The 17,344-nt window shown below is 44.5% G+C and overlaps 3 protein-coding genes across 5 annotated transcripts in view; 2 read left to right on the top strand and 1 right to left on the bottom strand.

Annotated features, from left to right (window-relative positions):
- The window catches only part of LOC106612116 (PH and SEC7 domain-containing protein 2), a 59,837-nt gene extending 57,233 nt beyond the window's left edge, over nucleotides 1-2,604 (top strand). For both annotated transcript variants that reach the window (XM_045724117.2, XM_082956039.1), the window contains one exon: nucleotides 150-2,604. In XM_045724117.2, the coding sequence (XP_045580073.2) occupies nucleotides 150-368 (219 nt within the window). In that variant the 3' untranslated portion in view covers nucleotides 369-2,604. The remainder of the gene's footprint in view (nucleotides 1-149) is intronic.
- A 2,775-nt stretch (nucleotides 2,605-5,379) lies between these two features.
- LOC106612119 (transcriptional activator protein Pur-alpha) lies at nucleotides 5,380-10,876 on the bottom strand. Of its 2 annotated transcripts, none has more exons than XM_045724119.2 (2): nucleotides 9,776-10,876; nucleotides 5,380-6,562 (listed from the first exon to the last, which is right to left on the bottom strand). In XM_045724119.2, exon 1 carries the CDS (start codon nucleotides 10,801-10,803, stop codon nucleotides 9,961-9,963), a length of 843 nt encoding a protein of 280 aa, XP_045580075.1. In that variant the 5' UTR covers nucleotides 10,804-10,876; the 3' UTR covers nucleotides 5,380-6,562; nucleotides 9,776-9,960. The 2 variants fall into 2 exon arrangements, with proteins under 2 accessions (XP_045580075.1, XP_014068484.1); XM_014213009.3 differs by having other exon boundaries at nucleotides 5,380-5,552; nucleotides 9,776-10,875.
- Nucleotides 10,877-13,245: 2,369 nt separating this feature from the next.
- Nucleotides 13,246-17,344, top strand: part of LOC106612118 (pro-neuregulin-2, membrane-bound isoform) — a 91,444-nt gene continuing 87,345 nt past the window's right edge. Inside the window, exon 1 of the mRNA XM_045724121.2 lies at nucleotides 13,246-14,124. Within this exon, the coding sequence (XP_045580077.1) occupies nucleotides 13,716-14,124 (409 nt within the window). The 5' untranslated portion in view covers nucleotides 13,246-13,715. The remainder of the gene's footprint in view (nucleotides 14,125-17,344) is intronic.

A 17,344-nucleotide genomic window follows, 5' to 3' on the forward strand; every position in this document is an offset into this window, starting at 1 on the left:
TTTCCCCCATCATGAGTTAATTTGACATTCATCCTCTTTCTCTCTGTAGGGGAGCATTGTGTAATAGCTATGTGTTAAATGAGCAATATGTGTGATATACGCACATTTATAGTCACATCATCTTCATTCCCCCTCTCTCTCCATTGCAGAAGAGTCGGTACGAGACGTATATCAACCTGCTCCAGGCCAAGATGAGGGCAGAGACAGACGACCTGGAGAAGATAGAGGCTAGCGTGATGAGTGGGATCGGGGAGGGCCGAGGGGGGCGCGAGGGCTACCTCCGGAAGACCCAGTCCTCTCCTTCCATCAGCCAGCACAGTCTCAACGGCAGGGCCTCTGGACGCACTGCCCCGGGCCAGCGAAGTTGAGAGGAGACCCCCCTTAAAAACATCATCATGCACCCCCCTGTAACTGTCCTCTGAGCCAAAGGGCTCACCCCCCTAAATGCCTAAGCACTGGACTCATATCCAACCAACTCCCCCAAATCCTCCCTCCTTCCTATTTCATTGCACAGTAAAGCGGTAATAATTGTTCCAGCTATACAGTATTACTGGTGTTATTTAACCAACAGCTAATTGTCTCTGACAGTGCTTATAAGTGCTTATAAGAACACTTATAACAGAGAACACGAAGATGTGGAAAAAAGGATGAAAGAGGAGAGAGGACTTACCTGCATAAAGGAAGTGACATCATAAGGAAGTGTGGAGTGTTTTGGTTTGAGGAGGTGGATGGTGGATTTCAGGGTGGAGGGGCACAGTAGCATCAAGTAGTCTCTCTCACCTGAGCCTTCAACAGGTTTCTCTGGACCATATAGAGCATGGAGACTCAGTGTATCTGAACAGGCCTACTGAGCAGGCCTATGTAACACACCTACTCTATGAGAGCCTTATGATGATGAATAACACTTACTCAGACTCTCAGAACTGTTATGATGATCACCTTGTTGTGTAGACTATTTATTATTGATATGTATTTATTTATTGTAGATTTCTTATTCCACTTGAACCTGAGCTTCATATATGATATCAGACTGAATGAAAGCACTGTGCCATGTCGTATAACCCTTAGTTCTATGTTACTGTCTGGACACCTGTACTGCTGTTATGCTGAGTGGAAGCTGGGATGGAGGAATTTTACTGAGTATGAGGAGTAACAGTTTAAGGGAAAAAGTGAGATGTGTTGTTGAATTGAACATTTTGATTAAGTAGTGTGTGTGTATGTGTGTGTGTGTGTGTGTGTGTGTGTGTGTGTGTGTGTGTGTGTGTGTGTGTGTGTGTGTGTGTGTGTGTGTGTGTGTGTGTGTGTGTGTGTGTGTGTCTGTGTGTGTGTGTGTGTGTGTGTGTGTGTGTGTGTGTGTGTGTGTGTGTGTGTGTGTGTGTGTGTGTGTGTGTGTGTGTGTGTGTGTGAGCCTGCATAGTTGTGGGTTTGAAGTTGAGCGATGGCCAGTGGACGAGGGGTTCAGGGTTAAAGGAAGCAGGTCTAACGGTAAATGATCTGTGTTCTATGTTGTTATTCTTTGATGCAGAAAAAGAGAAGACGCCTCTCCCTGAGTTGGAGCTAGCTCATCTTCCTGTCATATCATCATCAGAGTGCAGATAAAACAATAAAAGACTGAAAGACAAAGCAGCAGGACTGCACAGGCTGAGCAGCAGAGGAAGTAGCAGAAGTGGTGAGCAGCAGAGAAAGTAGAGGAAGTGGTGAGGCAGCAGAGGAAGAAGAGGAAGTGGTGAGCAGCAGAGGAAGTAGAGAAAGTGGTGAGCAGCAGAGGAAGTAGAGGAAGTGGTGAGCAGCAGAGGCAGAAGAGGAAGTGGTGAGCAGAAGAGGAAGTAGATGAAGTGGTTAGCAGCTGAGGAAGTGCTGAGTAGCAGAGGAAGTAGAGGAAGTGGTGAACAGAACACAGCGTTACATGTGGTGTAGAATCATATTCATATCGGAGACCAGAGAGAGGAGACTAACCCAGCTCTCTCTCCAGGAAGGAACCACGTAAAGATGGAGGGAGGAAGGAAGGCAGTGGTTCTGCTGGACTACATTATTCTTCATTGAACTTTGAAACTCATCCCCTTCTCTTTCTCCCTTCCCCCTCTCCTGACTGAACTTCAGATAGGATAGTGTCCCTAATTCTTACGTACACTAAAGCGGTACGGAAAATTTGCACGGTCAGACCAGACACGGGCTATATAGATCCTGTGTTTTTCTATTCCACAGTGATGAGACTGGATCATTGATCCTTAGTTCTGTTTACTGAAGTGGAATTCGGAATCAGAACTGCCATTTTATACATTATTAGTTATGTCTTTCTTACTCTGAGGACCGACCTTGTCACTTTGGCTGTTGTGCTAACTAACCATTGTTTTCCCTATGTTTTAGGGTAGAGCAGTGCTGTTGTAATATAGAAATGTGAGGTTTTTTACTTTGCTGGCCCTGTCTAAAATATTAGTATGTATTTTTTTTGTTTTAACTAAGGAAGCTAGGGCACTTTGTTGTAAAAAAAATTGAAATGTTATATAGTTGTTCTGTTTGTTTTGGGCAGTTTAAAGTGAAATACATCTTTACTAGTTATTATTGTCAGGGCTTCATAAAGTCATCTTTTATATATAATAGAAATTGGTGGTGATGTTTTTATTATAAATTCTTTATCTAGAGATATTTGTCACGGTTGTCGTTGGGAAAGGAGGACCAAAATGCAGCAGGATTGTGGATGCTCATCTTGACGTTTTATTTACTCCAAATATGAACACCAAAATAAAAAACAACGAACTCACGATCAACACAACAGTCTTGTAAGGCTTACTCAAGCTAAACAAGAAACAATCTCCCACAAAATACAAACCCAAACACACCCTAATATATAGGACTCTCAATCAAAGGCAAAGAGACAACACCTGCCTTCAATTGAGAGTCCCAGCCCCAATTAACTAAACATAGAAATAGATACACTAGACTAAACATAGAAATACATGAATATAACACAGTGCCCAAAAACCCCGGAATACATCAATCAAATGCCCTTCTACAACAACCACCACCCCGAACCACATAAAACAAATACCCTCTGCCACGTCCTGACCAAACTACAATAACAATTAACCCTTAAACTGGTCAGGACGTGACAATATTGCCTCAGCACTATGTTTCTATAAGAGAAATGTAATGCAGGCAAGGAAATAATGTGGAAAATGTTGTCTTTCAGTTTGAGTTAAAGAATATTGGCGACTTGCATGCATAGCTAGTTCACAATTTATTACTAATACACATCACATCCACATCGTGGACACAATGAGCAGTTGTTGTCAAGGTAGCACTCACATCTGTAGCCATGAAATACTATGAAAGGCTGGTCATGGCTCACATGAACACCATCATGCCAGACACCTTGGACCCACTCCAATTCTCATACTGCCCCAATAGATTCACAAATTACGCTATCTCTATTGCACTCCACACTGCCCTCTCACACCCTGACAAGAGGAACACCTATGTGAGAATGCTGTTCATTGACTACGGCTCAGCATTCAGCACCGTAGTACCCTCCAAGCTCAGGTCCCTGGGACTGAACACCTCCCTCTGCAACTGGATCCTGGACTTCCTGACGGGCCGCCCACAGGTGGTAAGGGTAGCAACAACACATCCGCCACACTGACCCTCAACACGGGGGCTCCTCAGGGTGCGTGCTTATGTAGTCCCCTCCTGTACTTCCTATTCACCCACGACTGTGGCCACGCACGACTCCAACAACATCATCAACTTTGCTGATGACATGACGGGGGTAGGCCTGATCACCAACGACGATGAAACAACCTATAGGGAGGAGGTCAGTGACCTGGCAGTGTGGTGCCAGGACAACAACCTCTCCCTCATCGTCAGCAAGACAAAGGAGCTGATCATGGACTACAGGAAACAAAGGGCCAAGCACACCCCCATCCATTTTGACAAGGCTGTAGTGGAGCGGGTCGAGAGCTTCAAGTTTCTCTGTGTCCACATCACTAAGGAATTAACACCAACAGTCATCCACACACACCAACACAGTCTTGAAGAAGGCACGACAATGCCTCTTGCCCCTCAGGAAGCTGAAAAGATTTGGCATGGGCCCTCAGATCCTCAAAAGGTTCCACAGCTGCACCATTGAGAGCATCTCGACTGGCTGCATCACCACAAGGCACTACAGATGGTAGTGCGTATCGCACAGTACATCACTGGGGCCGAGCACCCTGCCATCCAGGACCTCTATACCAGGCGGTGTCAGAAGAAGGCCCTAAAAATGGTCAAGGACTCCAGCCACCCAAGTCATAGACTGTTCTCTCTGATACCACATGACAAGCGGTACTGATGCACCAAGTCTGGAACCAACAGGACCCTGAACAGCTTCTACCCCCAAGCCATAAGAATGCTAAATAGTTGTTCCGGGTAGCTATTGGTTAACTATTTAACTATTTGCGTTTAACATTTTTGCCCTAACTCTTTTTACTCACTACATATGCTGTTGTTACTGTTTATTATCTATCCTGTTGCCTAGTTACTTTATCCCTACCTATATGTACATACAGTATATATACCTCATTTACCTCATACCCCTGCACATCAACTCGGACTCATATTACTTTTCTGTTATTTCTCTTTTTTTCCTCTCTGCGTTGTTGGGAAGGGCCTGTAAGTGAGCATTTCACTGTTAGTATACACCGGTTGTTTACCAAGCATGTGACAAATAACATTTTATTTGATTGTCTTTCAAATACATTGTTACAGTTATTGGTTAGCTAGCTAGCGAATTTTAGCCATATTATCATTGACATGAAATCGATCAAAACACCTCAAAACAAGACATGGTATCAATAACAAGATAAAACCCAGCTGAAACCAGCCAACTATGATTCCCCACTTGACAGTTTCTTGTCATTGTTGCTAGCTATCTGACAGTTCAGAATCATAAAGCACGGATTCCAGCCCCATCGATGCGCGTGCAATTTTTTCGCGACATTGTCAGCCAACCTGTCTATTCTTGACCAAGTGAAAAATGATAATTGCAAGTGTTAAGAATTGTGTTCCGGGTAAGACGATTTGAACCTTTTGGCCTTCCATGTGAATAGGCCTATTTTAGCACCATGGACCGCACCATTGTCACATATCGCCATCACCCACACGTTGGAAAGCGCATGAAGTCTCTTCTAGCGAACTTCACACTTCACCAGCAGGTATTCTATTGTCGCCACTACCAGTACTTCCATATTGAAGTTATTTTGGACCATTCTGATTAATATTTTCTGTGGAACTCAGCCAGACACTATATAGACACGAGCATGAGGAATGACGATGTATTGCAATTAGTCATTTTCAGACGAACGGCTTTCCAACATTAAAACAACAACGTACAAAACAGCACACTTTTTCCATCAACATAAATTTAATAAGGTAGTGAAAGTACATAAACAAAGTAATGAAGTACAGTAAGATGCAAGTTATGATGATGCCAGATGTAGGATGAGCAGATTTTTCAAAGCCAACTTAAGCACCATCGTCATGTAGTCAGGAAAGGCCATAAATCAGTAAGAACTGCTCTAGAATGTATGAGAGAAGAAGTTATACATGGGACATGTGGACTGTTATCACAGTTTTCAGACATTTTTACCAACTAAAAAAATAACAATATTGGTGTAGCACTACTTAATCATGCAATTTACTTTAGTAAACCTTCTGAAACACAGACAAAATATACTTAAATAAGTAGAACTCGATACATCTCTGTCCAGCAATGTCATGAAGCCTGGAAAGTAATTTATACTCTCTGAATGTGAGATCCCTATCAAAAATAATATGCAGATTTTGTATTTTCTTAATATATCTAAAGTGCAAGTATTTCTCCATTTTATTCAATGCTTTCTGTAAGTATAAAATACAAAGGGAAAAAAACAGCAATATGCTTTTCCTGTTTATACTGTATGTTAGATTTTTCTGAAAGGATCATCATATTTAACAAACCATATATATATATATATATACACACACACACACACACACCACAGATAAAATATTTTGAAAGGTACAACATATAATATAGGGTTGATAAACGGGTAGTTAGACCATACGGTGACATGGGATATGTTCATTGTGCATTGACCCCCTTCCTCCCCATTGACTTTATAGCCCCTTTTCCCAATGTCTCGTCCCTGTACATAACAGTAGCCTATACAGTCTGCATACATGAAGGACTCTGCATTGGTATGTGCAAAACAGAATGCGTGCTGAGCTAGTAATGGTCAAGGTGACTGTTGGCTTCACAAACAAGATTGTGATTGGCCTTGCCCATATTATAGACTTTTTCTGTGTGTGATTGGTCTGAACTTGAAGGCCCAGTGAAACGTCATAGTGACAATAGAACACTGAAACTAGATCAGTTGAACTGAAGAAAACAAACATCAGATGAACAGATCTTTAAACAGCTTGGTAGAATGAATGGAAGTTAGTTAAGTCTGTTTTGGAATTCTAGTGGGAGAGATTCCAGAAGACCAAACCTCCAAAGGGACTGGTAGAGGTTGTTACCATCGTCATGCAGCTGTTGTTTAGATCACTGGTCAGAAAAGACACATTCCCACTGTTAAGTACAAATAAGAAGAACAAAGCACCTCTAATAGGTCATAAATTCTAAGACATCTCTCTCTGATGCGGACTGCACAAGCACCATCACCACCACCAATGTTACACTGAACTGAATTAGCCATGCTGCTGCACAGTTTCAATCAACCCATTGCAGGTTTTGATTATCGGACAAAAACACATGGCGTCCATTTTGTGCCCCATTGATTAACTGTGCAATGTAAGCAACATGGTAAAGTCATCCACTCTGGACCGTGGCAGTTGGTTCTGACCCCAACACTGTGCTGTACCTTTATAATGTGTGTTCTAGAATCTACTACACAGAACCACTCCACTCCGGAACCAGAACGTACCCAATAGCACCTTGTGAACTGACAAAAGAATGATCACTTTTGTTTAATATTTTTCAAAAATGTGTGCGTTTTACAGAGCGAGGCATACAAACATAAAATGTGAGCTGAATGAGTTAGATGATTAGTATGTCTAGGATTGGCAAGTAAGAGTGTGTTGAAAAAGGTGGATTGAATTTCCAGTCACCATGTCTCGCATTTAAGGCCTGAATTCAATCAAGCCTGTACTGTGTAGAAATAGCATTTGGTCTTTCACAGCGGTAGTGCCGTATTGACTGAATTCTGGCCTCAAATGTGCTTTATGTGTGGGGCACAATGAAGCAGATAAACTGGATTTTACTCTATGCAAAGGATCTCTGACATTCTGGGGCAGTGTTAAGGAATATAATATTCTCCAGAAGAGGAGAGAAACCCAATGTAGCTTTAATGCTGGCCTAGTAAAAGGCCATATAATAGGGGCCCTATATGGGGCCCCACATAGGGACCCATGCATCTCGAGGCCTCGTTCTTACACTTGTAACTCCGACCCAATCCAAATGGCAGGTGGAATTGTAGCAGACCTACTACTGCTCAGTCTGTCTTCAACATCATGCCAGCCGGTCTGATGGCAGTACAGTAGAGTAGGTTTAGATCTACTAAACTAATCCAAGCCACCTGGTGATACTCTAAATCCGGCTACTGATGGTTAACCTAGCTGGCTGATTGTTAATCATCGCTTAAAGAAATCCTCTATGGCATTGTTTACTGCTGAAATGAGAGAAAAGGATGCTGGGTAACTGTCAGAATGATTCGTCTTCACCCCAGGCAGAATGGTTGGTCACTTCATCGTCAGGGCAACCCCCTCTGTCATCGTGTCAATTTGTTGACATTGTCTAATGTTCGTTTAACTTTTCTCCTTCTGACTTTATCCAAGTAAAACAAAAGTTTCAAGATACTATTAAATTAAATTATAAGACACAGAAAGGGGGGGTCTGTGCCTTTAAAACTGACTTGAAGATGATAAGCTATCTGATTTGTGGGAGGGGAAGTAGCTATGTCTCTGTAGCGATTCGGTGAAAAGAGACACAGCAGAAACTTGCCTACACTCACTGAAACACAGTGGGGGTTACTGTATATGAAAGTGATGTAGCGATTCTGTGGAAAGAGAAACAGCAGAAACTTGCCTACACTCACTGAAACACAGTGGGGTTACTGTATATGAAAGTGATGGGAAATCTCACACACTAGTTTGACATCTTTTCACTTAAGTGCAGAGAAAGACTTCACATTTCCATAATAATGCAGAATTCAGCCTCATGCTTTTCAAATATCAAACACATATATATATATTTTTTTGTCTATACAACATACAATGCCACGATTGGCACGTACAATATTGCACACTATAATGTAATGTCCTCACAGTCTGTCATCACACTGTGTAGAGGGAGACTGCTGCTCAGACAACATCATGTGGAGAGTAACATTGAGAAATCAAATAACGCAAGGTGACAAATTAGACCGGCAAGCCCGGTCTACTTTGAATTATATTGGGGCTGTAGCACCATAGAAAGATACTGCCTTGGCCTTTTGGCCTACATCCAGAAAAACCTCACAAGGGACTCTTAGGGCATTCATCCATCATCCGTCTCCATCTCATCCCCACTGACTGACTACTGTACACGTCCAGTTTCAACCCATCTTAAGAGGTGGACAGACTCAACGCCACATCTCTGATGACTATCCATGCTCACATTAGAAGTGCTGCTGCTGTCGCTGTTCTAGGGGCCATTCTCTGCTCCCCTCACCTGTGGAGGGAGACAGGCTACAGAAAAGGGCCTCTGGTTTGACTAGTTAGTGTCGACCAATAGCCATACTGCAGTACAGTACTCATCAATGAAAACATACAGTGGTCGAGAGAGATATCATCAACATCGACCCCAATGTGAAACACGTAAACGAGTGGAGTGTATAAGGCACCAGGTTGTTCTGACGTCAGAGAGGATGCGCCCTCGCGGCTCAGCATGCATGTAGCCGCGCGCTGATGCGTCTTTTTTAGCGTCTCGCGCTCCCATCACCGGTTGAGCATCTCGTTTTTACACCCCATTCCGCACCCCACCCCCCCGAAAAAGAAAACTCGCCCACAGAAAACGTGGGCATTTTAGGATTTAAATACAGCTGATTCACAAAATCATAATTAGTATATCTAGGTTAGCACTTTTTTCATCTAACCATTAGTCCAAATTTGAATGGACATGGTGCAAAGGGGTAGATATTCAATAGTAAAGATGATTTTAGCCCATTTCGGCCTATAGAAGGATTTAGACTCTCCTCTTCATTTATAAGGACTCCATAATGAAGGCCTATGACATGATAGGAACGAGTTATAGCTACATTTTCGATCAAATAAAACACAATTACTTTCTCAAATGCCTTTTAAAAAGAGGTGTAGGCATATTGGCAGATGTGTCTGTTTTTCAGCCTGTGTGTTGCGTTCTGCAGTACACGTTAATGGATAGCGCTTTCATTTTTATTTCCTGCGTACCTTATAATAATAAAGTACATCTGATTTCAGATTTTGGTTTGGTAAAGTAATTTATATATATTCTCTTTGTGCTGATGTCAAATGTTTCTTCACATGGAGATCGTCGTAATTTCCATGTAGGCTTATACCCCGGTTTTTATTTTGTCTTTTTTTTTATTTGCACTTTGGAAACCTTTTCGAAATAGCATGGACGTGTGCAAAATCAGTTTGTTTGTTTGTTAGAGGAATAAACACTCTGTTCATTGTCATTTAAATCAAGTAGGAAACAGTTCATATTTTACAGGTCAAACAGTTATTGATAGCAGCGGCTTACTGTTAAAATGGTTGGTAAGTGGGTGATATCCAGCAATGAGCGAAGAGACAGTACTGCCAATCTGACTGTGAAGGTTGTGTGTGGGGTGCTTCCCTTGGAATTCTCTCTTTATATTTTATAGTAAAAGTCTGATTATAAAGTCTGTTTGTTGCTATTTATTTATTTCTGCTCAAGCCGGTAATCCGTCAATCATCGTCCCCGTCGTCACCATGTTGGCCCTCCGGTAGGAGTTCGGAGGCCCGTTTCTCTCTACTCCGCTCCTGGATCTTTCTCATCTCCTCGGCATATTTACAGAACGTGTTTCCGAATTTGGACCACACTTTGCACGGAACAGTGATGGAGTTCCGGTAGGTAGGCTTCACCTCGCTGACCCGCATGAACACTCCATACTTGTTGGAACCCACGTCGAAGAAAAAGCGCTTGTTGTCAACAGTCAAGGAGGTGCCCTCGGGTAGTTCGGCTGGATCCTCATCCATACCGTAATCATCGATGAGTTTGGCTAAAGCATCACGGAACTCGATAAGTCCCTGCGCTGGAAGCGCAATTGTCTGGCCTTGTGCGCTTCCCAATCCGGGCCCCCGATTAACGGTTTGACGGATCCTGAGGAACCGCCCCCTCTGGTTCTCTTTCAGATCCATGTAATATTTGCGATTCTCTCGCACTAGAAATTCGCTCTTGAGGGCTCGCCGGGGCTCATCCTGCACTATGTCCGGGTTGCTCGGGCCCAGTTGGGCGTAATGTTCGATGAAGTCCCCGAGATAGTCGCGGAACTCCACTGCCACTGACATAGAGAGAGTGAGGCGGCTCTTGTTTCCCCCAGCTCCGACCTCGGCTATCTTTAGGAAGCGGCCTTTTGCATTTTGCTTCACATCTAGGTAGAAGCGCTTATTCTGGATGTCGACTCGCTTCGATGCGAGCTCCTCTGTGTCGTGTTGGAGTCTTGCCGCGGCGCCCATCGCGCCCGGGGGCAGCGAGCCGGGGCCTGTGGCCAGCCCTCCGTGGTCACTGCCACTGTCTCTGTCCGCCATGATGCTGCCTCCCTGCTTACCTTCCACGGTCTCCCTCAGCCTGCTGCAACCTCGAATACCCGTCAACCACTCCGCCGATATCGCGAGAGGTCTACGCTTTAGAAAGGAAATGAAAGTAGCCTACTGTAGTTTTGGAGAGGGGTGTGTTCAAGATATACAAGTTTGCGCCTAAATTGTGCAGCAGCTGCATATAATTCAGTAACGTTTCAACTAAACTGAAGTCCTTCATAATGTGTGATGATGCAATGCTTCATTATAATGTCCCTGATTTCCATTTCCTATTAGTAATATAACATCCTCATATTACACAAAATACCCCAAATGGTCATCATCTGTCATGAGAGAAACGGGTGTTTTGCCTGCATCTGTAGCATCTAACACATTCCTCCAATGAAACTCTAGCCCAGCCAGGTGTTGAACAGAGAAGAGACAGACAATATAAATGTGTATTTTATTGATGTACATGTACAGCATGGTGGATAAAATGAGATTTAATAGTCTAATTAACTGATAACAGTTTATTTGTCTCTTTATGAGATAATTGACTCAGACGTGTTGAAGGAGTGATTTGATTGAGGATGAAAACAGAGCGTCAAAAGGAAATAGAATTTGATGACAGATGGGAATAATTAAAACAGTATTTAGTCTATATAATGTGATCTGTAAAATCATGAGGTAAAATCAGTCAAATATCCTTAGTATGATCAGAAATCACCGTATGATCACTTCTCTACCGGTAACTGATATCATCTTCCTGACGCCGTTTCAGCACCACAGACAGTGCACGTTTTCTGACCTCTAAGCAAGGACATCTGGCTTGCGCTCTGAATGCGAGAGCGGGGGAATCTTGAACGAATTAAGTGATTGATTGATGGGGGGGGGGGGGGAAATACCACCACCATGAAGCTGTGTATGACACAGTGTATCTTGTATCTGTGTATGACATAGCCATCTTTCGTCACACTGTTGGCGGTTTGAGAAGAGAAAAAGCACACATTTTACATGCATCCGCCTATCCACATGTGGCTTCCCCATTACTTCAATGCTGGTAATCGATATTCTCACATGTGGCCACACGCTGAGCCACTCGGCCACCATCACACACGTTACTCATTTTCTCTCGGTGCAAAGATCTCCAGCCCTGTATGAACATGCCCGCAGGACCCGGTGGGTTTCAATAGGTGAAGCGGCTATTGGGTATCATTCCGTGGGGGTTGCCTGCTTGGCTTTGGCTGCATAGTAACCAGTGGTTTGGCCAGATTAGACAGGATGAGGGGTCTCCAACTCACAGGTTGCCGTGCAATAGGCTACTACTGGAACCATTGAGATTTTCGCAGCGTTAGTCATCGCACTAGCCGCAGTGTAGCCTTGTCTCTATACTTACTCTCTGAATCGCCAGCCCTGTGGTTCAGTACGCACTCCTCGAAGCGTTGGGTTTGGTGGATCTTTTTAAACTGAACCGCGACCGAACCATATGCTGTTGCTATCATGGTTGCTCGTGGTTCTGACTCAAGGCGGTTTCATGGACCCGTGGTCAGTGGTCTGAGGTGAGAGGTGTTGGGTGCGCGGCTCCGGTCATTAGTGTGTTTGCGCAGGAAGTGGTAGCAGACGCCAGTGGCCGGCCAGGTGATGTTTGCTCACGTAAGCCGCTCGTGTTTGAGGGGTGCAGGGGACGAGGCTGGAGGGAGCACGCTGTGGCTTCGCCTAACCGGATCACCAGATAACAGTATCCTCTGTCCTTTTCGTTTTACTGAAAAGTAATCCGATTTCTACATTTCTGAAGGTGGATCAAAAAGCCCAATCTTGTGTGTGTGTGGCTGTGTGTATTTGTGCTTTTCTGTTCGCGAAATCTAACATTCGTTTTCCGTTATAGAAAGCCAATGCGCCCACCCATGCAATGACACTTGCTGGAGAGAGAGGATAAACTATAGAGGCTTCATGCAGAGAGAGGATAAACTGTAGAGGCTTCATGCAGAGAGAGGATAAACTATAGAGGCTTCATACAGAGAGAGGATAAACTATAGAGGCTTCATACAGAGAGAGGATAAACTATAGAGGCTTCATACAGAGAGAGTATAAACTATAGAGGCTTCATACAGAGAGAGGATAAACTATAGAGGCTTCATACAGAGAGAGGATAAACTATAGAGGCTTCATACAGAGAGAGGATAAACTATAGAGGCTTCATGTAGAGAGAGGATAAACTATAGAGGCTTCATGCAGAGAGAGGATAAACTATAGAGGCTTCATACAGAGAGAGGATAAACTATAGAGGCTTCATACAGAGAGAGGATAAACTATAGAGGCTTCATACAGAGAGAGGATAAACTATAGAGGCTTCATACAGAGAGGGGATAAACTATAGAGGCTTCATACAGAGAGGGGATAAACTATAGAGGCTTCATGTAGAGAGAGGATAAACTATAGAGGCTTCATACAGAGAGAGGATAAACTATAGAGGCTTCATGCAGAGAGAGGATAAACTATAGAGGCTTCATACAGAGAGAGGATAAACTATAGAGGCTTCATACAGAGAGAGGATAAACTATAGAGGCTTCATACAGAGAGAGGATAAACTATAGAGGCTTCATGCAGAACCTCTGGTTTCGAGTAGAGGGTCATTTACGAGTCTTGTTTTGCGTTTCAAGAGAAAATAATAGGTTTGAAGGAGGATGCAGCAACCAGATTTTTAACCATGCAGAACCGGGCCGTTTCCGCGTCTTAGGCTGGTGTGTCCCCATCTGAAACCGTATGGGGAAAGCGGCAGACACAGATGGCATGGACACTTATGCAAGGTCTGCCGCTCTGCCCTGCTATCGGAGCCTATTCGCAGTCTCCCACTTCAACCCAGCTCCGTCATCCGCGCCCCTCAGCCGCCCCAGCACTGCAGCAACGGAGCCACGGCCGACGGCATGAGGCTTGATCCGGTCCATTTCTCCATGCTGGTCATCGGGGTCTCTTTCGCCTGTTACGCCCCGAGTCTCAATTCCCTCCAGGACCAGGCATACCGATCCGCCGTGGTCATCGAGGGCGAGGTGCGCTCCTCACCGGAAAACGTCTCTCGGGACCCGTACAGTGTGAATGTCAAAGTGCTAGACGTATGGCCCGTGAACAGCGGCGGACTCGAGCGGGAGCAGCTCGTGACCGTCGGGGACTTCGGTTCCGAGGCCCCGTGCACCACTGTAGAGGAGAACCACAGATATATATTTTTCATGGACCCAACAGGCGAGCCTTTAGTATTCAAGGCATCGTTTGCTCCGCTGGACGCCAGCGGAACGGACCTGAAGAAGGATGTGGAGAGCGTGTTGTGTGAGGACTGCGGTAAGTTGAGCTTTTATTGGTCGCTTTAGGGCCGCACGCTAATGCCCCGGTGATATAAGGAGTCTTTAGTCTACCTGTGAGCGCTTAACGGTGATGATTGACAGTTCAAATCTCCATGCCCTGGTGACACATAACTAAGGCGGCTCGTTTTTTTTCCAGGACATGCATGGATGTGTGAGACAGATATCCAAGAGACTGTAGTACATTTGACTATAGGTGAGAGGGATGTAGAATAAACAATACTGGGGACGAGTGAGACGATTCCCATGTACAAAGCACATTGATTTGATATGGACAATCCATCAATATGAAAATGATTTACCGCCTATAGTGTGCATGTTGGTAAAATATTGGCATGCTTGGCTATGTAGAGTCAAAAGATGGAACATAGATTCTGTACAAGGCCTCAGTGCTGGCAAATAAGGATAGTTTAACCAAAGTGAGTGTGTGTGTGTGTGTGTGTGTGTGTGTGTGTGTGTGTGTGTGTGTGTGTGTGTGTGTGTGTGTGTGTGTGTGTGTGTGTGTGTGTGTGTGTGTGTGTGTGTGTGTGTGTGTGTGTGTGTGTGTGAGAGTGAGTGTAGTATCCCATGTCTGAGAATGAGGTGGACAGGTATCAGAGAGAGAGAAAGAAAGAGAGAGTGAGAACGAGAGAGAGAGAGAAAAAGAGTGAATCTGACAGAATATGACACAGTTTCATTTCAAATACCCACCAGTATTCATTCAGATGTCAGTTAGCTCTCAAACAACTTGGAGACTGACACCAGATACCAAATACCCACCAGTATTCATTCAGATGTCAGTTAGCTCTCAAACAACTTGGAGACTGACACCATGTGACAGGAAATAGGGAGACCAATCATCTAGTCTTAACCGGTTGGTGCTGTTAGATCAGGTGGTGGATATTTAGTCCTTTAGGGCCCTTCACTAAAGATGAGAGGCATGACAATGTTTCAGCACCGTGGACAGCTCATATTCTCTGACCTCTGAAAAGCATCCATCCATTCTCAGCCTGTTTTACTTGTTGTCATGTATGATAAGAGTAAGACAGTGGCCTGTTGTCTCTTTAAACCATCAGTTACATTATTTGCTATTCTCTGTGACACATTCTTTGGATGTGTCCAAATAGTCTGGAGAACTGAAGCAGTCTTTGCTCAGCTCATCACCTTTAGCATGATGAAACAATACCGGTATGATCAGGGGCCGTATGTATCAAGCGTCTCAGAGTAGTAGTGCTGATTTAGGATTGGTTTTGCCTTTTAGATCACAATGAATAACGTTACATGGACAGGAAAGACCTGATCCTAGATCAGCACTCCTTTTCTGAGATGCTTGATACATACAGCCCCTGGTCTCTACCTGAGGCTAATGTCAACATCTTCCTGATAGTGTTCAGCACCATGGACAGTACACATTCTCTGACACCTGGAGACTGACACCATGTGACAGGAAGTAGGGAGACCAACCATCCAGTCCTAAACGGTTGATGCTGTTAGATCATGATGAGACACACAAAAAAGAATAATCCTCAACTCATTCTCATTGCTCCCATGACCAGTAATTTGAAAGGCCTTGATGGGTGAAATGGATGCAGTTGAGACCTAGCCACCATTTCCACCTATCAGGGCTCATAATAGAGAGGAGACAACAGGATGCTAGGAGTGTTTGTCTCTGGCAGCTGTGTGTTTCTGTATGGCTGAACCATTCCCTGTCTGCAGCTGTGTGTTTCTGTATGGCTGAACCATTCCCTGTCTGCAGCTGTGTGTTTCTGTATGGCTGAACCATTGCCTGTCTGCAGCTGTGTTTTTCTGTATGGCTGAACCATTCCATGTCTGCAGCTGTGTGTTTCTGTATAGCTGAACCATTTCCTGTCTGCAGCTGTATGTTTCTGTATGGCTGAACCATTCCCTGTCTGCAGCTGTGTGTTTCTGTATGGCTGAACCATTCCCTGTCTGCAGCTGTGTGTTTCTGTATGGCTGAACCATTCCCTGTCTGCAGCTGTGTGTTTCTGTATAGCTGAACCATTCCCTGTCTGCAGCTGTGTGTTTCTGTATGGCTGAACCATTCCCTGTCTGCAGCTGTATGTTTCTGTATAGCTGAACCATTCCCTGTCTGCAGCTGTGTGTTTCTGTATGGCTGAACCATTCCCTGTCTGCAGCTGTGTGTTTCTGTATGGCTGAACCATTCCCTGTCTGCAGCTGTGTGTTTCTGTATAGCTGAACCATTCCCTGTCTGCAGCTGTGTGTTTCTGTATGGCTAAACCATTCCCAGTCTGCAGCTGTGTGTTTCTGTATGGCTGAACCATTTCCTGTCTGCAGCTGTGTGTTTCTGTATAGCTGAACCATTCCCTGTCTGCAGCTTTGTGTTTCTGTATGGCTGAACCATTGCCTGTCTGCAGCTGTATGTTTCTGTATGGCTGAACCATTCCCTGTCTGCAGCTGTGTGTTTCTGTATGGCTGAACCATTCCCTGTCTGCAGCTGTGTGTTTCTGTATAGCTGAACCATTCCCTGTCTGCAGCTGTGTGTTTCTGTATGGCTGAACCATTCCCTGTCTGCAGCTGTGTGTTTCTGTATGGCTGAACCATTCCCTGTCTGCAGCTGTGTGTTTCTGTATGGCTGAACCATTCCCTGTCTGCAGCTGTGTGTTTCTGTATGGCTGAACCATTCCCTGTCTGCAGCTGTATGTTTTTGTATGGCTGAACCATTCCCTGTCTGCAGCTGTGTGTTTCTGTATGGCTGAACCATTCCCTGTCTGCAGCTGTGTGTTTCTGTATGGCTGAACCATTCCATGTGTGCAGCTGTATGTTTCTGTATGGCTGAACCATTCCCTGTCTGCAGCTGTGTGTTTCTGTATAGCTGAACCATTCCCTGTCTGCAGCTGTGTGTTTCTGTATAGCTGAACCATTCCCTGTCTGCAGCTGTATGTTTCTGTATGGCTGAACCATTCCCTGTCTGCAGCTGTATGTTTCTGTATGGCTGAACCATTCCCTGTCTGCAGATGTGTGTTTCTGTATGGCTGAACCATTCCCTGTCTGCAGCTGTGTGTTTCTGTATGGCTGAACCATTCCCTGTCTGCAGATGTGTGTTTCTGTATGGCTGAACCATTCCCTGTCTGCAGCTGTGTGTTTCTGTATGGCTGAACCATTCCCTGTCTGCAGCTGTGTGTTTCTGTATGGCTGAACCATTCCCTGTCTGCAGCTGTGTGTTTCTGTATGGCTGAACC

Source organism: Salmo salar, chromosome 09 (genome assembly GCF_965601325.2).
Source record: "Salmo salar chromosome 09, fSalSal1, whole genome shotgun sequence".
NCBI lineage: Eukaryota > Metazoa > Chordata > Actinopteri > Salmoniformes > Salmonidae > Salmo > Salmo salar.